This window comes from Lissotriton vulgaris, chromosome 2_1 (assembly GCF_964263255.1).
Source record: "Lissotriton vulgaris chromosome 2_1, aLisVul1.2, whole genome shotgun sequence".
NCBI lineage: Eukaryota > Metazoa > Chordata > Amphibia > Caudata > Salamandridae > Lissotriton > Lissotriton vulgaris.
The window spans coordinates 719,313,418-719,338,493 of record NC_141687.1 but is presented as its reverse complement, the minus strand read 5'-3'; the positions used below and the strand labels follow the sequence as shown (position 1 = coordinate 719,338,493).

The following is a 25,076-nucleotide window of genomic DNA, read 5'->3' as shown; positions in this document are numbered from 1 at the left end:
CGTTTCGCTGGCAGAGAATGGGTTTTCACCACATCATAATATTATACAGTTAACTGTGCTGGAATGGGATATCCCCTTAGGAACATGGGGAGCAGCACTCAAAAGATCTTATTATGACGAACCTCAACATTTGCCAGGAGCTTTTCAGCGCATTCTGTGGCTGTCTATGAAGGGAGCTGTGCCGCTGCAGTGCACGGTGAAACCAATAGCTTGTCTTGGATAGTAATTTTAATTATAAAATTGCTCAACTTTCTTAAAACAAGATCCGTGTTATGATGTGGCAGGTTGTCGCCAATGATCCTACTCCCTACTGTATATTTCTCTGGCAGCATATTGGAGCTAAGGAGGCAATTCACTGAAAACCTGACCTTGCAGTTTGTTAATGGTACTTCCTCACAATACTAAGAGCTGTTAGGGAATCTGTGCTTTCTGGTTTGGTTCAGTGAATAATGCATTACATTCTGCCTATTTGAGAGTCCCAACATTTATTCAAGTTTACATTTAGTTACTGTCATAGTGTGCAATGTTTTAGCCTTTTTTTACACTGAACTTTATCGAATGATGGTTTAGTTCTATACCCAAAAGCATGTTTTAAATATCAATTTTGAATTAAATGGAGTGGATAAATCAAGGCCTTCCCCACTATATGTGTAATTGTACATAAAAAAATAGTTTAAACCATGTTAAACATCCAGCCCCAACGTTGCCTACATCATTAATTATATTGAGTGTGCCCACTGCTCTTTAGGACATTTACAGGATCACAATTTTAATTACAATTCAAACGCCAAAGTGCATGATGATGTACATCCTTTTGGTCCTCACCCTCTGCCTGTCTTGTCTTGGTCACCATAACACTCCTGCCATACCACCACCCACATATGTCTTTTTCTGTGCTTTCCACTTAGCCTCCACCACCGAGCGCCTTTCTCTATCTGTTCAACTGCTGTGCCGTGTACACTATTCAGGTGTATTTCATAAAGTGCCCCAGGTGTGCAACGGGCATGGACACCCGCTTTCTGCACCCGAGAAAGTTTGGTATTATTGAAGGGGAAGCAGACACTATTGCCTTCCCTTGTGTAAACAAGATTGTGACCCCATGTTAATGAAAGAAAATATTTGCCTCAGCTTTTGAGTCATATTATGGCTGTGGGTGCAAAGGCAAAGACACCATCAAGAAGCGCACTAACTGTGCACCACAAACAGTTGGCACACAGTCAGTGGACCCCCGAAGGTGACCCTGCAAGACAGAAAAGGGCATTCCACTGACCCCTCGACATGCCCCTGCAAGCGGGAATGGTCACTCATTGCATCCTTTGGAAGGGGAATCTTTGTACCCTATTCAACAGCATGCTGGGTGTCATCTTTCACTAATGAGTTGTGCTCAGAATAGGCCCCAGATATTGGCTGCCCTGGGGGCATCGTATTAACTGTAACAGGGCACACACTCCCATATTAACTGTAACAGGGCACACACTCCCTGTTTGCAGATGGCACACCTAGATAAAGGACCTCTGTGGAGCAAAGAGGCACAGCCCCTGGTGGTCACACCTCTTCCCACCTCTTCTCCTGTTTCTCGTTTGCCACTAAACACTTTTTTTTAAACATTTTTGTTTGGTATAAAAAAAAATATTTTTTTTTACACAGTTGATATACCTTTAAATTTTTTCGAAAAATGATTGTGGTTTTTAGTACATTAATCTAGGTGAAATTAGTGTTTAGCCTTCCACTTCATGTGTTTCAGCTCAAACATAATGTGCTGATTCCGTCTGGTGCCACTTTGGCCCTATGTTTTACCTATGGTGTTCTTGTGTGTCACTGTACTTCTTTTCTGCTTCTTGTTCCCTTTTCGACTCCCAATCTTGATGTTGAATCTTTTTTCTTCGTAGGTATTCAATTGACTCTTGTTTTTGTTTCTCGTTTTCAATCTGGTTTTCACCCAGTTTCTCTATGAGAGGACGCCTTTGCGGCTGTGGGAGACAATTTTCAGAACGCTATTAGTTTTTTGGTGCAAAAAAACTATCATTATTCTTTTTCAAATGTGAAACTAAAACATGTGCATTAATTCCTGATTTGGTAAACTTACGATTCATTGTTTGGGAGCATAGAACACGACACTAAATATTTCATACCAGTTATTATGCATCACCACAATAGTCAAAAGAAAGAAATAAGCATACAAATAAGATTGATTTTGAAACTTTAAAAACAAGTATATATTTAAGATTCACTGTTATAGAATATATTTGCTCAGAAAAGAATTATAACATTTTGATGAACAATCACTCCCAACCGGAAAGCCTCTAACCTATCATATTTACTTTCTGTGGAATTCATGTAGTTAGGTGAGGAATTATGAACAGTCCTGAGAGACCCCTGGAATCTGGACACACTGTACTTGGGCTGAAACTACATTCGGAGGAGGGATTCGGTGATGTAGAATCCGTATTACGCTATGCTGCTTTATTATCGTGTGTTAACATATTCATATCTATGCACATTTGGTGCCATTTTCAGTTGAAATAAGTTTATGTGGTACTTTGATTCATTCATCCACCATGAACCTTGGTCTTGTAAAATGAAGTCAACCATTTCTTCCTGTCAGTTACCTTCCCGTAACAGTGTGTGGAAACGTAACACATTTTTTTTTTTAAGTTTGAAGTTTATTGAAATATAAAGAAACAAAGACAGAAAATGAAGAAACAATCAAGAGTTATGAGAAAATGAGAGTAATCTTACATATTAGCGAATTACATTTAGGAAACTGAAGCATAAAATATGAAAAAACAGGCAATGAATATGAGGAACATAGGAGGATGAGGAGATATCTTAAAATATGAAAACAGATTAAAAATATGATAAAACATTTGCTGTAAATAATAATATGATAATTGAATAAATTAAGGTAATGCATTTATGGAGGTTTACAAACTTCAACCGTACGTATTGGAAGTGGTGGAGGAGGTTTAGCAACTGAGGATAGATAGTCAGTGAGGGGAAGCCATAAGAGATCACGTTTGATTGCTAAGGAGATAGGAGAGACAAAGTTAGTGTCAAGTCGGTGATTGAAGCAAACTGCATTCCACCATGCAGTAAAAGAAACATCCTTAGCTTGTTTCCAATGCGATGTGATATGGTGGAAAGCAATGGCTATGCATAAGTCAAGTAATTTGTGGCTGGAGTTGGACTCAACAAAGGTGGGAGATAGGGAACCTAAGAAAATGTGTGAAATGGAGAATGAAACCGTAAATTTGAAAATTTTTTGTAGCTGGGACCAAACTAAGTGCCAGAAACGTAATATAGGGGGACATTCAAATAGCATGTGTTTCAAATCAGCTGAAAGGGATGTGCAGGACCAACAAGTAGATGGAGTGTCTGGGGAAAAGGAGGACAGGAGCAATGGAGTGAATAATATACGATTATAAATAAAGAATAAGGTTTGTGTGGTATTTGCAGCTCTGGATGTACTGTGAATCTTGGACCAGATTTTGTCCCATAAAATAATGGACCATGTGTGAGAGAAATCTTCTTCCCAAGTCAACTCAACCTTAGATTTTGAACGATCAGCAGAGGATTGTAGAGATTTATAAATAAATGACGCAGAAAGAGATTGATCAATAGCATTAGAAATCGATAGATGTGTGGTAGGGATAGAGTTAGAGGTTGGGAGTGAAGAAAGATATTGAGTAAGGGATGGAAGTATCGATAAATATTGTTTACGGGATGAGGCAGGTAACGAGAATTGAGTTTGAAGATCTTGGAAAGAAAGAGGCTGATTATCCGAGAGAAGTTGTGAGATCCATTTTAGACCAAGGGAATGCCAGGATTTCCAATATAAGGAACGATTGCGAATTTTAAGGAATTTATTATGCCAGATAGGTTGAGCGTGGGTGGAGGAGGCAGATGGGTAGGTGGATATTAAGTATGGACGAAGAAGAGAGCAAGAGTGAGAAATGATGGGGGAACATATGGATGACACCTTAGAGGTAAAGGATAGGAAGTGGAAAGTCTCATAAAAGCAAATAGGAAAACTTCCTTTATTTGGATTCAAGCTGGCCCTGAAGTGCCAATGAACCAAACATTGGTTTTTAAAAGAGGAATTAGAATGCCCTAGTAGGTTTTACAAATTCAATCCAAATATTGTCTTCTGTCTTTGAAATATCTATTTTAACAGTCTGTTGAAATTCTGATCTTTTGTGTATGCCGATGGGCACCGGAACCCTCCTCCAACATGGATGAGCGTAACTTTGTAGCTAGGGGGCTCCTTTATGCCTCCACCCATCTCTAACCTGATCAGCCTAGTTCTCTTCAAAGACATCCCATCAGCCTTCCTTGTGCTATCTCAGTGTGTCTATTAGAGCTGCGAAGACTGAAAGCCAAGATTGTTCTCCTGCTTGAAAGGAGTTTGAGATACTCACTAGCAAATCTCAGGACACTAAGTCTATGTTAGCACTCACCTCCCTCTTTGAGCATTGTCAGGATTTCTGTTATCTAATGCTTGAAGAAGACATTGGTGTAGTTTTTTTATAACGTATGAATAAAACTAGTCTTTCTAGCCAAAGATGTGAACTGTGGTTGCCCTCCATCATAAATTGTATGTGTACCTCATTAATTCAGTTTAAGTGGCTCAGACCTCACAATTTTCCATATGTGGTAGTTTAAACATGGCTTCAGGCCAAATTGCCTATACAGTTTTATTTTGGTGTTGACCTCATGTATTAAAATCTAGAGCCAAATTAATGACTATATTACATTTATTTGCACAAGACGGTTTCAGGAGCCTAGCTGTTAGAGATCAGGTGAACTTTTAAGCAGCGGTGGCTCCTCCACTAAGGCGGAGGAGGGTTGCCCCATTGCATTTTGAGCAGTGGATAAAATAAACATAAAATTATAATAAAACTATGTTATTATCATTTAATTTTTCCGGTTCGCGGGGCAAGGCTTGGCTGTTTTACAGCCAGCAAGGGAAGCACTAAAGTAGGCATGACTGCTTGGCCCCGGCTAGTCATGCGCTCTTTGAATGTTCCCCACCAGGCTGTAATTCACAGCTTGGTGAGGAACATGCGCAGACTTCCACTGCCTGTGTGAGCGCCGAACCACTGCGTTCAGACAAATCACAACGTTGCATTGCAGCGTTGTGATTGGCTGGGGTAGCCTGTTTGTGCTTCCTGCCTCAAGCATGAACAGATGAGGATGATGCAAGGTGAGCTGGCTGTCTGGGCGCAAGGCAAGTCATCTTTTAAAATTTATTTTTCTACCCCTCCCAGGCCTTGAAAAATCTAGTTGCCCACTCACAATTGTGAGTAAAATTTTATCAGGTCAGCTGTTTTTAGCACCTACTAGTCCCTTCTGGAAAGTTAATATAGGCTGAAAAGGAGCAGGTGTTCTGTTCATCCAGAAAGTGAATGAGCAATACAGATGCCATTAAATCTTGCTTTTATCTTGACAAATTTGCTGGCTGTTCAAGGAAAGAGGTCAAATGTCAGTTTATCATTTTACTAACTGCTGCTTGGAAAATGGAGTTTATTTTTCTCTTTCTTATTAGAGTTAGAGGTTTTTGTCAAGTGAGCTGTCCGAAGATGTCAGTTATTTTTCACTAACACATAACATTTAAACAAATAGCTTGTTAATATTTCAAAATATATCTGGAATAATGAAAGCTAATTTGTGGGTAATTCAGAAGTGTGATGCAAACAAAGAGTTAAATAGGAGCAAAGCAAATCAGAAAACATTTCTTTGTGATATGCAAATGACACACATTTGCAGAAACACAATTTCCAAACATTTCCAAACATTATTGGTTGTGCACTATATAGTTTTATCAGTGAAACTGCATGTAAGTGGGAAAGTTTGTGGCCATTTCAATATAAAATCTCCTGATTACAAATGACAGTGTGCTACCACTTCATGCTTTAATTATGTATTTATTAAAAGTGATAGTTTTGAAACATGATTTGAGAAACATTCCTGCCCCTGCCCTGATGACAATGCTGTTAATTAACTAAGAGTCAGGGGTCATGTGTATCCTGTGGCTAGATTTGTATTCTATATGGAAAACAAAGTTTTGTCTATTAAATCAAACAAAAGAGTTTTTTGTACAGCAGACATGTTGAACTCGTGCATTTGAAGGTGCTCTCATATGTGATAATGAAGAAAATGGCGGCTCAATCAATTAAAATAGTTGCTTGTGTTCCCATCATTGGAAACCAGTTTATGGGTCAATAGAATTACAAATAGGTTGAGTAGATTATTTAAGTCACTAGAGCTGCAGGTCTAGTAACATTTTTATGATTTTTCGAGGCCTGCCTCCCTCTGCCTCCGCTCACCCTTGTTCCTTGGTGGCAGCCACCACTGCCTTTAGGTAGACTGATGTGTGCTTTGCAACTCTGTTTTAGTACTTTAACTGATGACAGTCCACGGTGACAGCATAGTGCCCTGACATGAAGTCAAGCTAGGCTTTTGTACAAGGACTCTACTGGGAAAATCAAGGTATGCTCTTTTAGGACAAGTGGGACTGGGGCCTTTTTAGGGGGAGAGGTGTGGCGCACCGGTCAGGGTGACTGACGTTAGAATCTGGGGATCATGGTTCGATCCCCGGTGCCGGAGGCAGATTAGCCCAGCACCATGTGACTCTGGGCAAAAGCTTGCTTAATCCTCCCGACGGCCCCAGCGCCTAGAGACCCTTACAGGTTGATAGAGCGGACTTTCAGATTAATTTCTAAAAAAGTTTGTGACAAATGAAACTCTCGTGATTTTTATTTTTACTAATGTGTGTTGCATGATTTATATGTTTACTGACTCAACCTAGATTAATATGCACCATCATGAACACGTCGGTTTAATCATTTGTGCTCTTGTTATGTTTGTCGTTTTGCTTTGAATAATACATTTACTTTGTCTCTTGTTTGTCATTTACTAACTGCAGCCGTTTTGGAAATAATAGCATGTGCACTCTTTAAATGTGCTTTTGTTTACGTATTGTCGTATGTGTATGTGTTTGTTTATTTGTTTATGTGCCAAACTAGGTAACATAGCTAATGGGTTAAACTTAGTGGAAAGGGTGGGTAACAGAATAATTATTATTTCTTGAATTAATTATTGTCTTGTGTTTCTTTGCATACTAGACACCCTCATTGCATTGCATGCAAAAGGCTTGAGGCCTACTTCTAAAATGGATGACAGAAAAGCCTGACCAGAGTGAGCCTTGCACAGCTACACAGAAATGAAAAAAAATTATATCTTTCCACATTAATTCTTGGAGAGAAGCTTGCAAACAAAGGATGTGTGGAAGTTTAGGACATTTGGTTCAATTTGTTCCTTGGTCAAGGCCGTACTTGTCGTTCGGCAGCGGAAAGACGGAAAAACATGAGCGGACGAAGGACGTTTTTGCTTTAGTTAAATGTTACTTTCTTCGGAAGCTGCCGGTGTCATACTCATGAACAATAGTACTTTTGAAAGTGACTCTGGCTACGTGAGAAACGGATGATGACCGCATCGAAAGACATTTAACAGCCAATGAGATTCAGTTCTGCTCGAATATTTGTATTCTTTTAGTTAGTTTTAGATAGGAAAATACTATAAGAATTGCCCCCTTGTTAAGAGCACTGTTCGATCGATCCTGTGCTCCAGAGACGCTGCCAGGTTTCCCTTTCACGTAAGACTTTACAATTTTGCTTACTTACAGGTCTCTTCTTTTAGCTAAGTTAGGGAAATAGGCTATGGAGAAATAAATAAATAACTGTTTGCGCTTTCCTCATGCTGATGTTGGTTCATTGAATTACCATGACCTTTTGTGCCACTAATAATTTATGATTGAAAATAAAATTGCTAAATAAAAGTTTAAGCTTTCTTTATGAAATAAAATTAATAAAATGGATTTTTAAAATGACAAGCTGGTCTTGATCGTTTCTTTGCGTTACCATTAGTTAATCCATTGCCTTATATGTGACTTAATTAATGTATGTGTTAGATTAAAATAATTAGGTCATATGATTCAGTAGGTCAAAAATTCAAATCCTTGCAAAGAATGGGCCTAGTGATAGACTAATAAATAATGGTGAGTACATTGGTGTAGAGAATATATATGAGACTGAATTTCTTTAGACCCGCTGGATCAATTCTCTGGTAGCAGAGTTCGGTTACTATGGTAACATACATGTTACATGGTAATTACATAGGCTACATGTGTAACACATGTTAAGTTTTGTCTAGATGTTATATGTTTGTTGTTGGGTTTTTCCAGCAGTGTGAAAAACCTATGAGCCGGCCGGCAGAGTAGTGTGACAGGTGAAGTTACACAGTTCATTTGTTCCGTTTCAAAATAGCGGTACAGAATTATCACTAAGTGTTGTGGTCGTACAACACAAGTTTAGGGATTTAGATATGACAGATTGCATGAATAGTGAGGATTAACTATGAAATCGCAACATTGAAGTATAGGGACTTGGAGCCCGTTTTAAAACTCGATGTAAAAAGAGTAGTAGGATTTTTCCGAACTTGTATGAAGGGTAAGATAGCTTTCCTTACTGGCGTAAGCAGGGATTCTATTGGTTGGTTAAAGTGCGGCTGAAGAATTCATGTATGTATGGTTAGGTTTCTTTTTGTATGAATGCTGAAAACTGGTTTTAAATGAAAATAGCGTCGTCTAATTCATGCGAGTGGAATTTCTGAATGCTTGGTAAAACTATCACTTTGTTAGCGAATCGGACAAATGGTTTGTTTTATGTAGTTATTAACTAAATCTTTTCGAAAGGGATTGTTTAAAATGGCGCTGTGAAAATATTTTGTAAGGGAGGGGTAAGTTTACGGAGTGACACTGACAAGCGCAGCTTCTCTGCAGCGGCAGTGTACGTCACAGGGTTTGCGCTGTGATTGGCTGACATACGTCATAGCGAGCGCAGTGATTGGTTCACGTGATCAAGTTGAGCTGTTAGCTCATTGGTTGTTTCTGAAAACTGGGTTCTCATTGGTTGAGCAAGGTGGTAACGTAGCTTAACCTCATTGGCTTGTTGGTGAGTTTCGCGCACGGATTGGTCAGAGTAGCGGAGCAACAAAGAAATTATTTACGATCTTTTTCAAAGCTTACAAACTCATTTTAAATCATGAGTTATTGGTATAAAGAAGAGAAAAAGCCTTCGTGGGTTCAGAAAATTAAAAATGTATTTACTCCCGACAAGAAAATTCAAACGTGCGGTGGAAAATTGCTTCATAAGTATAAAACACCAGCGGCATATATGGAAGGAGAATATAGTTTTCATACTGTTCTCTGTTTTGAAAATTGGATGCAATATACAAGGGATGATGGAGTTTTAGCCTGGCCGGAGGATGGGTCATTTAATGTTAAAGTTTTAAGAAATTTGAGAGATAAAATGATGGCTCTTTCACCAAGACCCAGACCCACTCAATTTGAAGCATTAGTTGAATGGGAAATTGAAATGATGGAGCTTGAGCGAGAAAATTGGGGAACACCAAGGAGTTTATATAAAGAAACTCATCAGGAAAAAGTACGTCCTTGGAGGAAAGGAGATATGCAGGAAGGATTATATCCAGTATTAGAAATGGTTTTAGAATCTGATCAAAAGAATTCTCAAGAGAAAGGCGAATTAGACCAAGAATTTGATGCAGTTTTAGAAGACATGTTAAACAGTCCTCCGCTGTATATTCAACTCCAAGAAGTTTTTCAGGTGTTTCTCCTTCTGCACCCAGGGAGGAAGTTGAGGAGTCACCCAGATTCATGAGATTACCTGATAGAGAAAGGTCGAGAAGCAAAACAAGGTCCCCAAGAGAAAATTCGAATTTTAGAAATAATGTTCAGAAAAATGATAAAAAAGACTTCGCCTGATATTCCAAATATAACAGATTATCTGAAGGCAAAAGGAGAATTAATTCAACAATTGACAAAAAGTATGGAAGCAGTGAAAGTACCAGTTACAATTGGTCCTGTTGTGCCAGTTTTTGATGAAAATAAAACAAGGCAGTCGCTAATAGCAAATCCTTTGAATGTGAAAATTCAGAAAGTGGATGAAAATTTTTATTCTGAATTAACAGAAAATCATAAAGATAAAACAATGCCAAATTTAACTTTAAATCAAAGTTTGTCAAATGTCACATCATTGGTTGCAGAATCAGATTCTGGCTCTGTAAATAGAACAGAGTTAACACAAATTCCTGAATCAAGACAGCTTGATATTGCTAAATTAAAGGCAGATTTAGAGGAATTGATTATTGGCACAATTGGTACTGATTGTTTGAAACAATATCAGGATGATGAATGGCTTTTTTTATGTAAAAGCATTCAGTGGAAAACAAAGAATAAATATGATCATTTTGAAGAGGTGGCAGCTGAATTGGAAATAGATTTAACTCGTCAAAAACAATTACAAAAGCATTACAGAGTGGATTTTTCTGAAAGGGACATAGAAAATCTTAATACTACAGGAAGAATAACTCATATAAAAGAATTAATTGTGTTTCTGAAAAGATTAGGTGACTTAAGTAAATGGAAAGTTAAATGGACTAAGAAAAGAGAAGAAGAAAAGAAAGACAGGGGAGAAGTTTTTGGTGAATTTCCAATGAGAGAAATAGCTGGTGGAGGTTATGTTCATGTTCCATGGACAAGACAGGATATATTATTATTTACAAATGATTTTCCCAGACTCAGAGAAAAGCCAGTGGAATGGTATCGTCAGGTAGACAGGTTTATTAAGGTTTCTAAAGTTCTGTGGATTGATCTCGATGGTTTCTTTGACATTGTTGTCCAGTCAGATCTCTGGACAGAATGCAAAATTTCTGTGGGCTGGCCGAAAGAAGAACCACAAAGGCATAGAGTAACAGGCGCTCCTTCAGACACTGTCATGGATTATTATGACAAAGTAATTGTTTGGTTAAAAGACAAAATTCCTGCGAAGGAAGTGGATTGGGTTAAAATTGACAGAACTAATCAGGAGCCAAAAGAATCAGTTCACTCTTATTATGAAAGATTGCTTCTGGTATTTAAACAATACAGTGGCTATGAAAAATTAAGTGACAGTGACATGAGCCACTTCATTTATAGATTTGTTTATGGTCTGAGACCTGAAATAGGGGACATGATTAGGACAGGAATTGTAGGCTGGCAAGCCCTTTCAGTTGATGATATCCTGAGAAAGGCAAAATAGTGCAGTGATGAAATAGATGCTAAACAGAAGAAACTCAAGGAAAAGGCAATGTGGGCACAAGTGAAAGTAGCTGAGCAACAGATAGCAGCTTTAGAAAATAAAGGTTTTCAGCAGAATCAGAATCCTGGCAAGTTTAAGGGAAACTTTACGAATAAGCCAAAATTTAATATAAACATTGAGGAATTGAAACAAAAGCTAGCCTGTTTTAATTGCGGGGAAATTGGACACTGGAAGCGAGAGTGTAAAAATCCGCCCAGAAATTTAAAGAATTCATCATTAAATCCGCAGATGCAGAATGATATAAATCAGCAGCAACAGCAACAGCTTCAGCGACAGTTAAATGAAATACGTCAGCAGCAACAGCTACAGCGACAGTTAGTGAATCAGCAACAGAATCAATTCATTCAGCAAGGCCAAATTCCACAGCCACCTTTGCCAAATTGCAGCAATTCACAGAGATACAATCCGGAAACAGGTTTCTGCGGAGCTGAACAGGTAAAAAGGTCACAAAATGTGTCGAATGTTTCTCAACAATTCTGGTTTAAAGAAAATGAGAGCAGTGATTCGGAAGATTTTTCATGACGGTGCCTGAGAGGGGAAGAAGAGTGTGTAATTGGAGCCACTCTTGAGGTAGATCAGTTAGGTCCATTTGTAAATGGTAAAGTGAATGATAAAGATATCACTTTTCTTGTGGACACTGGTGCTACCCGTTTACTGTTAAATCAGTGGAAATTGAAAATCTTCCTCTCTCGGGTGACACGATCCAGGTTGTTGGTGTAGCTAATCAGCATATTAAAACTACTTTGACAAATCCTGTAAATGTATTTATTTATTTTATTTATTTTGAAAGTTTTATATAGCGCGAACAAGATCTTTGCAGATATCAGAGCGCTTTACAAAGACAAGGGGTAATAAAAGGGGAGTGCATAACATGCTTTTGGGCATAGCATAATAGTAGGTAATAATTGAGGTAGGGTAGGTACAAGGTGCATAGTCAAACAGGTAAGTCAATAATACAAAGAGTACAAAAAGGGGGAGCATAGACAATCAGGTAAGTCAATAATACAAGTAATACAAATAAATACAAAGGGATCAAACAGGTAGTACAGATCGGTGCAGAGTCTTAAAAAAATCCAGAATAATAGATCATGTGTATTTAGCCATGAGGATAGCTTTTACTTCTTTCTTAAAAAGTTTGTTGGAGGAGATGAGCCTGGTTTCAGGAGGGAGTGAGTTCCAGATCCTGGGTGCCATTCCTGAGAAGTAGCGTTTATAAGTTTTTTCCTTCCGGAATCTTCGAGGCTTCAGCAGAAGATTGTTTGTGCTTCTAGTGGTTCTAGGGCCGCCAGAAATTGTCAGCTTCTGAGTGAGGTAGCCGGGTGAGTTCAGGTGTACAGCCTTGTGCGTCATGCAGACAATTTTCAGATGTATTCTGGCTTCAAAAGGCAGCCAGTTCAGGGTTTTAAAGTCAGGGGAAATATGCGAGTGTTTTTTTGAACCAGTGATGAGTCTCGCTGCAGCGTTTAGAGAAGCTCTTAGGGGTGCAGTTGTAGTTAGGGGGAGTCCGCAGAGGGCGATGTTGCCGTATTCTATGCGAGGGATGACTAGGGATTGTACTGCAGTTTGGAAGTCTTTGGCTGGGAGGAAGGGTTTAAGTTTCCTCAAGGTATTGATTTGGAAGTTCGCTCCTTTGGTTGCCTTGCTGATATGCTGCTGCATGTTGAGATTGGCGTCAAGTGTTATGCCTAAAGAATTTGCTGAGTCTACGATGGTAGGTTGGACATTGAGTGCAGTTAGGTGCTTAAGCCAAGTTTGAGTGGTAGAGATTTTTGCGGGAGGTGAGATCAGGAGGAACTCAGTCTTCAGAGCATTGAGTTTGAGGTGATTATCGGCAAGCCAAGAAATAGGAAACTACAAAGACAAACACAGATTAATTGTCTGTGACAACAGTCCTGTTAATCTATTAGGTAGGGATTTGTTGTGCAAGATGAATTGCAAAATATATTGTTCGCCTGAAGGTATTGAGCTACAGACTCTAGAAGAAGATGGTCTGTATAAATTGACATTATTAATGTTTGATGAGGAAAATAAAATGTTTCCTGCTTTTGATAAAAATAATTTGCCAGAAGAGCTGAAAGAAACAGTGAATCCAAAAATTTGGGATTTGACAGGTGATGAAATGGGTTTAATGAAACATGTTGACCCAGTTAAAATTACGGTGAGGCAGGGAATAGATTTTCCAAATGTTCCTCAGTACAAAATTAAACCTGAAACAATTGAAGGTGTAATACCTGTTATTGAAAAGTTCATTAAGCAAGGAGTTTTAAAAGAAATTGAGAGCAGCTCATGTAATTCACTGATTATGAGTATTAAAAAGCCAAATGGAACGTATAGAATAGTTCAGGACCTGAGAAGAATTAATAAAATAGTTGTTCCTTGTTGTCCAGTTGTACCAAATCCAGCAGTAATTCTACATCAGATTCCACATGATGCAGAATGGTACACAGTCATTGACCTGTGCAATGCATTCTTTACAGTTCCATTGCATCCAGATAGCCAGCAATTTTTTGCATTTCGGTCCCAGGATCGAATATTAGCATGGTGTTGTATTCCTCAGGGGAATACAGAGAGTCCATCCATTTTTAATCAGTTGTAAAAAAAGTCCCTGGAAGATTTAAAATTGCCTGGAGAGTCAACATTAGTTCAATATATTGATGACCTTCTTGTCGCAGGTAAAACAAGAGAAAACTGTGTGACTGACACCGTTACACTTCTGAATCGGTTGGCAGATGAAGGGCATAAAGTGTCGCCTGCAAAACTTCAGTTTTGCAAGCAAGAGGTTAAATACCTAGGTCACAGGATTGCAAAAGGCATCAGACAAGTGACAATTGAGAGAATAAAAATGATTCGACCAATTCAGCCACCAACAACTCAGAGACAGAACAGAATGTTTCTAGGAATTGTTGGTTATTGTCGCCAATGGATTTGTGGGTTTTCAGTTATTGCAAAACCATTACAAAGATTAACAAAGGTGGACATTAAGGGTCCAATTGTTTTGACAAAAACAGAACTAGAGGCTTTTGAAAAGTTAAAGAAAAGTCTTTGTGAAGCACCTGCACCGGGCATGCCAGATTATGACAAAGAATTTGAACTGTATTGCAGTGAAAGAGAAGGTTGTGCTTTATCAGTTCTCATACAGAAGCATGGAAACATGAGGAAACCCATAGCTTACTTTTCAACTGTCCTAGATCCTGTTGCAAAGGCTTTGCCAGGTTGCTTAAAAGCAGTGGCTGCAACAAGTGTAAGTCTTGAGCAAAGTGAAGGAATCATAATGGGATTTCCTGTAAAAGTATATGTACCTCATTCTGTTGAAACACTTCTTACTAGAAGTAAAACACAGCACCTGTCTAGCAATAGATTAAAGAAATATGAAAAAGTTATTCTGGGATCAGATAATGTATCTATTGCGAGATGTTTGAATCTTAATCCAGCCACACTTTTGCCAGATGTACCTCCTGGTGATGATGATGATGTAGAACATCAATGTCTGGATGTTCTAGAATATTGCACTAAACCCAGGAAGGACATTAAAGATGTACCTTTACCAGAATCAGACATTGTTTATTTTGTGGACGGCTCATGTTTAAGAACAGATGAAGGCATCCTAAGAGCAGAGTATGCAATTTGTACAGTTTCTGAAATAATTGAAGGTTCAACTCTTGAAGGAATTCGTTCTGCACAAATAGCAGAATTGGTTGCTTTAATTCGTGCCCGTGAAAGAGCTGAAGGGAAAAAAGTTACCATAGTGACTGATAGTCAGTATGGATATGGAGTGGTCCATGATTACGGCCAGCTCTGGTCTCAAAAAGGTTATTTAACATCTGCAGGGACTCCAATTAGAAATGCAAAATTGATTAAAATATTAATTGATGGAATTCAATTGCCAGAGAAAATAGCAGTAGTTAAATGCGGTGCGCATAAAAAGGGTCCAGATTACATCACTAAAGGAAATGCTTTTGCAGATGAGACTGCACGTTACTGTGCAAAGAACAATCTTTCACTTAATCGGGAAAATGTAATGAATTCTCTTATGCTAATATTTGTGGTAGAAACATGGCAGGGAGTAAAGGATTTACAAGATGAGGCTGAAGATAAGGAGAAAAATACTTGGCTCAAGGAAGATTGCAGACAGCGAGAGGAAGATGGACTTTGGGTTTACAAAGACGGAAGACCTGTTATGCCTAATTGTATGATTGCTGACATGGCACGGATGTACCATGGACCAGGTCACTTAGGTAGAGACACAATGATTAGACAATTCAGAGAGACTTGGTATAATCCAAAATTCAGGGTCATTGCAGAGTCACTTTGCCAGCGTTGTTTGATCTGTCAGCAAATCAATCCAAACAGAAAGACTGTGGTGAGCATGGGAACGATAGGTCGGGAGGGTGGTCCTTTCACCAGATTGCAGATGGATTTCATTGACATGCCTCAACATAATAAGCTCGGATATGTGTTGGTAATTGTCTGTTTGTTTTCAAGATGGGTTGAAGCTTTCCCAACTCGTCACAATGATTCAATCACTGTGGCAAAATTGCTTTTGAGGGAGATCATACCTAGATATGGTTTTCCAGTGACTATTGAAAGTGATCGCGGAAGACATTTTGAAAACTGACTAATTGAATTGATTTGTGAAGCATTTGGCATCAAACAGAAACTGCACTGTGCATACTGACCAGAAGCATCAGGTGTTGTTGAGCAGATTAATGGAACAATTAAAAACAGAATTTCAAAAATGTGTCTAGCTACAGGAATTAAGTGGACGGACGCTCTTCCACTTGTTTTGATGTCATTGAGAAGCACTCCAGATAAGAAAACAGGCCTTAGCCCCCATGATATACTTATGGGAAGAGTAATGAGACAGGCTCATGTTCCAGTTGGAAAGTTGCTAGCAATAAATGACAGTGCAGTTTTAGATTATTGTAGGCAGCTCTCTGACGTGGTAACCTCTGTATTCCATCAACTAATGCTGTTAAATGCAAGGGCTTGAAAAGATGGCTGCATCCTAGTCATACCATTTGTGTACCTGCACCAGATAATCCTGAAGACAGTGACGAGACTACATCAGATTCAGATTCTGAAGAAGAAAATCCTGAAAATCCAGATTCTGAAGATCGTCACAGAAGTCGACATCTGGAGGAATCAGAAGCAAGACAAGCATCTAATGAGAAAGATCTAGACATTGTTGTCGTTGATTTGGATAATGATGAAGATGTTCTAGAGAAAAGAGGTGAAGAAGAAACTATGTCAGAAGAGATTCAAGATCAGGAGAGTATTGAAAAGCAGATTGAAAGCTCTGAAAGCAGGAACGGAAATTCTGATACTGGGAAGCTAGAAGTAATTCCAGAGGAAGAAGAAGAAGACGAATTACCAAGTACCAGCTACAGAGATATTGTTCCTAACGGAGTGAAACTGCTGAGTAAAGAAGTTCCTAGATACAGTATTGAAATCTCTGAAACTGACTCAGAAGACAGTGATGAAGAATCAGAAGTAAGAAGATTCAGAAAAAAGGGCTTGGAAAGCTGAGAGTAATGAAGTAGAGCCGAAAAAGAAACTCTTGAAAAAAGGTGATGTTTGGCCCAAAGAAAATTTAGAATTCAAATTGATCAACAAGTCGAAGGATCAAGTAAACGAGATTTCAAGTCAAAAAGGTGAAACAGACAAACAAGATCAAGTTGGAAAGAAAATTGAAGTGATAAACAGGAAAAGTAAAAGACCATTGAAACCTAATCAAAAGTATAAATCTCCAGAGTGGGCCTATATAATTATCCCACCGATAGTCGAAGTAAGCAGCAGTAGTCAGGAAGATTTGGAAGAAAACAGTGACAATGATTGAAGTTTAAATTTCAGTTAAGAATAGGTTGATTTTATTTCTGGCATAAGGTCGAAAAAATTGTGTTAGCTGAATACTTTTTATGGACGCAAGGTCGAAGAAAAGCTGTTAGAAGGTTCTCCTAAAAAAAAATTTAAGAGGAGGGTAGTATATTTTTAGTATATTTTTACATTTTTACATATTTTTTAAAATGTTTGTTTCCTTGAGTAAAATGCCTAATGCTGATAACTCTAGGTGTGCTATTTTTAGAAGATGCTGTAAAATGTCTTCTATTTGTGTTATTATGATTATTTTAGTTTGGCTAATTTTAGCAGTCATTTTCCCTTTTGGAATTGACAAAGAGCATTTTAGAGCAAATGTAACAAGTAAAGCTGAATCAAAACAAGTTAATCATGATCTAGTAAGCAAAACTAATAGAATGATTGAGCACAAACCAGATGTCCATCAGGACAGATCAGTTGGGGATTTCTCTACTAACTCATTTTCCAGACTTCTTTTAGAATATGTTAGAGTCATGGATGTTAAAGACTGTTACGTGTGTGTTAAGCTTCCTACTTCTGTTTCTGAAGGGGTTAAGTACAATATGCTTCCCCTAACATATGGGATTACCTGTAGCGTTATATCAAGCTTGTTCTATCAAACTGGTCATCTGGAATATTATTATTCAGACTATGACGAGACTTTTGCAAATTTGAAGGTTGTGAGCAGTCTGAACAAAGTTAAGCCTGCCAAACAAATGAGAGAATTCTTTCTGGTTACTAATGAATTAACCTATGAATACGCATTTAAGAATAATTTAACTTGCAAAATGAGAGATGAGGAAAAATCATTTCTTGATCTGGTTGAGGAGAGGAGGGCAATTTATAAGAGGAATGAAATGTTGAAACAGACTAAGTCGAAGTTTTGGCAGATAGAGGACGAAAAACTTAATGGAGAAAACAGATTTGCCGCCATCCATATTGATGAACCAGTTAGTGGAAAGCTTTGTATCAGAAGAGATAATGCACTATATGATAATTATTTTGTTGGTGCAAGTCAATGTGAAGATACTTATCGAATTATTGGGGGTTGGGGATTTAAAGGTGGCAAAGACCCAATTTTTCCAGGAATTTATTTTGTCTGTGGAAATAAGGCATATTTCAGTCTTCCTGACCATTGGTATGGCACATGTTACCTTGGTCTTGTTTTTCCTAAAATTTTCCATGTTGACAGAAATAATGAAGGATCATTCGAAATTGGCAAACACCTGAATAGAATGAAAAGGGAAAGTTTTTCAGAAATCTTGCGAGATATATTTGGTGCAATAATTCCTATGGTGGGAATTACCCTAAATGCAATAAAGATCAGAAAAGTTTCCACAATTGTTGATAGATTGTCCACTGGCACAGCAAGTGGTTTCCAGTTGGTCAACACAGAGCGTATTGCTACCAGAAGCATGGTTATGCAAAACCGGCTTGCCCTTGATATCCTTTTAGCAAAAGAGGGAGGAGTCTGTGGGATTTTGCATGTTCAGCACTGCTGCACATATATCCCAGATAAAAGCCAGAATATTGAATCTTTAATTAAGATTATTACAGAATTTCACACAGAAATAGAACCTATGGAAGATGACAGTTTTTCCGAACGTTTGGCAAAAAGATTTGGGGAAATTAAGGAATGGTTCGCTGACATTGGCAGTTCAATTATTGGCAAAGTACTCTATCCTGTTATAGTTATTGTTATAGTGACACTTCTGTTGAAAATCAGTTGCATGATTCACAAAAGAAAGAAGCACATGAGGGAAAAGAAGAGAATTTATGAGCTCAAAAAGGCTCAAGAGAAGGAGATTTAAATGGATGAGTTTCGTAAGACTCAAAATGATAGGCACAGACAGAGACAGACTGATGAGACAAGAGTTTAGACTTACTAATACTGAGAGAACTCATTATATGACATTTATAAAAGTAAATTCTTTAGTATAAATTTTTGTGGGTTTTGTTTGGTGATTTTTAAAATCACCAGATGAGGGAGTTGATGGAGCGGACTTTCAGATTAATTTCTAAAAAAGTTTGTGACAAATGAAACTCTCGTGATTTTTATTTTTACTAATGTGTGTTGCATGATTTATATGTTTACTGACTCAACCTAGATTAATATGCACCATCATGAACACGTGGGTTTAATCATTTGTGCTCTTGTTATGTTTGTCGTTTTGCTTTGAATAATACATTTACTTTGTCTCTTGTTTGTCATTTACTAACTGCAGCCGTTTTGGAAATAATAGCATGTGCATTCTTTAAATGTGCGTTTGTTTACGTATTGTCGTATGTGTTTGTTTATTTGTTTGTATGCAAAACTAGGTAACATAGCTAATGGGTTAAACTTAGTGGAAAGGGTGGGTAACAGAATAATTATTATTTCTTGAATTAATTATTGGCTTGTGTTTCTTTGCATACTAGACACCCTCATTGCATTGTATGCAAAAGGCTTGAGGCCTACTTCTAAAATGGATGACAGAAAAGCCTGACCAGAGTGAGCCTTGCACAGCTACGCAGGAATGAAAAAAAATTATATCTTTCTACATTAATTCTTGGAGAGAGGCTTGCAAACAAAGGCTGTGTGGAAGTTTAGGACATTTGGTTCAATTTGTTCCTTGGTCAAGGCCGTACTTGTCGTTCGGCAGCGGAAAGACGAAAAAGCATGAGCGGACGAAGGAAGTTTTTGCTTTAGTTAAATGTTACTTTCTTCGGAAGCTGCCGGTGTCATACTCATGAATAATAGTACTTTTGAAAGTGACTCTGGCTATGTGAGAAACGGATGATGACCGCATCGAAAGACATTTAACAGCCAATGAGATTCAGTTCTGCTCGAATATTTGTATTCTTTTAGTTAGTTTTAGATAGGAAAATACTATAAGAATTGCCCCCTTGCTAAGAGCACTGTTCGATCGATCCTGTGCTCCAGAGATGCTGCCAGTTTTCCCTTTCACGTAAGACTTTACAATTTTGCTTACTTACAGGTCTCTTCTTTTAGCTAAGTTAGGGAAATAGGCTATGGAGAAATAAATAAATAACTGTTTGAGCTTTCCTCATGCTGATGTTGGTTCATTGAATTACCATGACCTTTTGTGCCACTAATAATTTATAATTGAAAATAAAATTGCTAAATAAAAGTTTAAGCTTTCTTTATGAAATAAAATTAATAAAATGGATTTTTAAAATGACAAGCTGGTCTTGATCGTTTCTTTGCGTTACCATTAGTTAATCTATTGCCTTATATGTGACTTAATTAATGTATGTGTTAGATTAAAATAATTAGGTCATATGATTCAGTAGGTCAAAAATACAAATCCTTGACAAGAATGGGCATAGTGATAGACTAATAAATAATGGTGAGTAAATTGGTGTAGAGAATATATATGAGACTGAATTTCTTTAGACCCGCTGGATCAAGGTGATTGTTCGCGCTTTACAAAGGTGGATTATTTATCAGTTGTACCTTAAAAGTTTAGGTTTTGCCTCCCTTGTCTTCATTAATCAATTAAGTGTTAATAGCTGGTTTACACAGTGCAATAAGCCACAAATAGATGTGAACTCAGGAGAGTGAAATCCAAAAATTAAAAAGGAGGGTCGCCCTGTGGCAAAGGGATTTCCTCATAATTGCAAATTGGGTTTTGATGATTGAGTCAGATCTGTTGTACTTACCTGTGAAATACAGAGGTGGCATCAGTGTATAAGAATGTTAAAAAGTCAGAACCTTTCACTTACAGGCAATAGACAAAGTGACCAAAGGGATATTTGGAAAATACACGCCAAAAAGTGCAGGAGAGTTTGTAAAAATAAATTGCTAAACATCTCTGCAAAAATTTGTTACGTCCTTCTCAAAGGGGGTTAGCGGCAAATATAGAGAACATTGGAAATTCACTGAGAGTGGAAAGAAAGAGGCGTTGTTTATGTCACTGGGCAGGGCTTTCTGATGTTCTGTAGTGCAAACTGTTATAATGACTTTTATACTAAGTTGTATGCTGGTTACTAACAATGCAAACGCTCACACTATGAAAAGAGCTAGCTGCAGCCTCTTTAAAGGTTTAGTGTCTGTTAGAAGCATTCACAGAGTAGCATGGTTTTGACAGATGAAAATGATATGTTAGTATCATAAAAGATACTTGAGATAATGATCTACAGCAATTGTCTTCCTCTTTGGAACATGAATGACAGAGTATGAAGTGGATTTTACAGGCGCATGAATTGCATGTAAATAATTCAGATGCCAGTGACTGGAAGTACTAAAATGTAGTGGACTGTGGATTTTTCAACTGTAGAACTATGTAACTAGGGCCCAGTTTATGGAATTATTTACTGGGAGAACCCAGTTTTTCCAGCTTCAAAAATTGCAGAAGGCAGGACCATACGGTCTTAATTGTTGCTCTATGGGAAAAAGAAGTGGGAAAAATAAAAATGGAAGCAGGGTAGAGTGCTATAGGAGGCTCCTGAAGACACCAAACCATGGCAGGACTGATTTTATATTAGCCACTGTAACCGCCAACTCTTGAATCCCATAAATAGGGGCAGCACAGGTATGGATCCTATGAGAGGACTGCAGATCCTCAAATAAAGTAGAAAGCCACAGTACTAGAAATTGAATTTTGTGTCCATTGTATGTCCACAGAAATTAGCATTACAGTGCCCCCCCCAGACACGGTTTCAAAAACCTTGTTAACATAATTAGAGGGTAGGATACTAGACTATTTAACCACCAAAACGTTTTCCGAGCCCGACCTTTAGGTTGGAAATAATAATGAACACTCAGAATACACACTACACTGGCCACAGGTTAGGTTCAGCTTTTTTTATATTCTAGTGTGAACTTTCATTTGTGCCTCCTTCTAGTGCATTTGCATAATGGATGGGTAAATTATACATACTTGAATCAGAAGTTATATTTTTGTGCTGAGACAGAAATTTTAATCAAGACACCAGCATTCGCTTATCACCTAGATTAACACCATCAATGGAACCCAAGCAGATTGTGCCAGCAGGGTGCCTGGGAAAGGAAGCAGGGTGGTAGACAGTGAACAGCACTCTCTCAGTAACCCTGGAAATGAGCAAAAACAGGAGACACGCGAGCTTAGCTGGGTCTCTCTGAACGTTTCTAACATGTACTCACCATGTCTCTCCAACCATGGCTTCCTCCAGTAACTTTACTGACTGACCGATTATAGCATTGCAGTAAGCACTTCTCTGCTGCATCTTTTGGTGCTAATCTTAAAAACTGTGCAACCAAAAAGACTGATCTTCAAATTTATCTTCAAAATATTCAGGGAGGGGATAAGAGCCTGATATGAGAAGGAGCTTTAGTCTAGACTGAGAAGGGAGGGCCACCTTAGGCAGTAGGGTTAATCTTGGTGTATGTGTTTGTTGTATGGATAAAAAGCTAATAGCTAGAGCCATAATTTAATGGGAAGTAATCTGGTAGACTGGTGACCTAGGATTAAAAACAGACTGGCAATCTTGAATGAGAAACTCTTCTACCTGCAGCCCATGTTGCTATCTATGAGTTCAGTAATAGCTTTAATGGCTATTGCTCTGAGTTATCTACAACCATTGAGGTAGGGATTTTGGCTAACCGCAGTAAATGACATTGCAGTAGCCTAGGTATGTGCTGACGTATCCTCCTCTATTTTTATCCAATCACAAGGCTACCTCATGCCACACTCTCCACCCCCAAGTGTGTAAATGCCCATCTGAACACTACACAATGATGCTAAAGTACCAGGAAGGTATACACGTTTTAATCTTGGGATAACCAAATCCAGGGGGAATAGATAGAATTAAATGCATTTTATTGAAGCAGTTTCAATTTATCTACATACGTCTCACCAGAATGTTTACGTTCCACATCATATTGGCTACACCTGCCTTTGCTTATTCTAAGCCATATTAAATATTTCAAATTGTTATGTACATAACATATATAAAGCACAGAAGACACCAAGAAATAGTAGTACTTCTGTGACTCTTAATCATGGGATGTGACTTGTGATCTTGACTGGCCATGCAGAAATATCATTTTAAAAATAGATGAAGGTAGAGTATCCAAGATGGAGAAAAATGAAATTAATTCAAGCACTCTCACCCCCTCTGTGTCTTCTACTGCAATGGAAGTAGTTGGCACCACTGCTCTCCCTTTCACCAGATTAAGTGGGGTGGTAGTGGCTGGACTCCAAGTCAACAAAACACGTTGCTTCCACTTTACACTCTGTTCTCATGTCTGAAATTGTTGCCCCTTTTTGCTCCAGACCATTATTTTCCTTTTGATATTTTTCTTGCTTTATCTAAAACTTTTTAACTCTCTTCCATCTTCTCTGAAATCGGTCACTCTCATTTTCAATGCCCCTTTCATTTAAGCCTCTCTTTTTTTATCAGAGTTCCTACATACCTACTCTTCTTAAACACCTCTTATTTCCATCATGAAACTAACTTTAAAATCTCATCCCAAAGAGCTTCCAAATTATTATATTACTTTCAAAATCCTAATAATTTAAATCAGGTTATTCGTCATCCATGATCAAAATTACTTTCAAAGACCCCATGATCGAAATGGTTCTACCATTACTTCAATTTGAATATAATTTTGTAGTGTTTTCCTTAAAGTTTACCATTAATTTCTGGAGGCACTCATAGGCCGATGTTTACTGTCTGCCAAGCAATGTAGCACTGTGTGGAAAATTGCAGTGATGCGCCAACGAATAAGTATTGCCAGTGGTATATTTAATGAGCCGCATGCCAATGATATCTTCAGCTGTGCTCATGCTAAAAAAGCTATATTATTGTGATGATAAGTATTGCACTATGATGACGAGTCTACCCACTGGTGCCTTGTTTGAGCTGTGTACTCAAGGTAAACCCTCCAGTGTAAATTTCACCATAAGGATAGCCACCCAGGTGTAAACTGTGCAGGATGTGTAGTTTCACACCAATTGCATGTCTTACTCATACAACTATCATGCAATATTTTGCTTGTCTCTCATTTAAGCTCGATTCCCTATGATGTTAGAATTTCATGCAAAGGCATGTCACACTGTTTAGTTTATCTTCCTTTGCATGAAAACCTAAGGTTTGTTTGTGCTGTTCCTACCCAGTTACACCCACCGCTTTGCATACATTATCCTGAGGTGAGTGCTCTGCGGTGCAAATAGATTGTGGTGCATCACCCAAGTCAACTTTTAGTGCCAACAAGGTTTTTGCAAACAAAGGTAACTGGTGCTGCCATGTGTTGCACAAGTTCTGGTATAAAATGTGGTCCGCGGCTTAAAATTGACTTTAACCCACGGTGAGATAGCTACATTTTAAATGTTAATTAAATACAAATATCGTGGATAGACAGATCATTCCCCCCAAAAAATGCTGTCCCAGTCTATTGAAAGGAACTTATCTGTGTTAACGGTTTCACTTAAAAATGACAATGTTCAATAAAAACACCTTAAAATAATTTTATGTGACAATATAATCTCTATGCAAAGATACAGTACCCCAGGAGACTTCTCAAAATCATTGTGAAGCAAGACATCCTTCATCGTGACCCGCCTGCTTGGAGAACGTAAGACTGTCTCAAACATGGAACTCTGGTTTGTTGGTCCAGCAGGAGAAAGGTCGGAGCCAGAAAAAACTTTGGAATCCGGATCAAATCTTCTGTCTGAGAAGCGATTGCTGCACACACTGCTTCCTGTGAATTTCAATAAATATATTAAAGTCATTTCTGAGTTTAAAGTGCCAACACTGTTGATTATATGTGGATATAAGGCACAAGTGCATATCAGGACAAATCTTCATGCAAGATACTAAGTCATATTTCCCCGTAATGAAAATCTTTTTGGAAAACAAGGAGATAACTAGTTTTGGGATGTAGTTCAAATGCTTTCCTTCAGTACAGCAAAATAAGAACCTTTAACCCCTTTGCCGCGGGGCTAATTCTCCCGCGGTGCTGGGGGACGGGGGCGTGCGCAGCGCCGCGGTGCTCTTAACGAGCTCAGCTCGTCACGCTGCACA

The 25,076-nt window shown here is 38.2% G+C and overlaps 1 protein-coding gene across 1 annotated transcript in view; it reads right to left on the bottom strand.

Annotated features, from left to right (window-relative positions):
- Nucleotides 1-25,076, bottom strand: part of C2_1H11orf16 (chromosome 2_1 C11orf16 homolog) — a 171,762-nt gene that overhangs the window by 31,764 nt on the left and 114,922 nt on the right. The window contains exons 6-7 of the mRNA XM_086955992.1: nt 24,560-24,753; nt 1,798-1,970 (exon numbers count right to left, since the gene is read on the bottom strand). Of these exons, the coding sequence (XP_086812118.1) occupies nt 1,798-1,970; nt 24,560-24,753 (367 nt within the window). The remainder of the gene's footprint in view (nt 1-1,797; nt 1,971-24,559; nt 24,754-25,076) is intronic.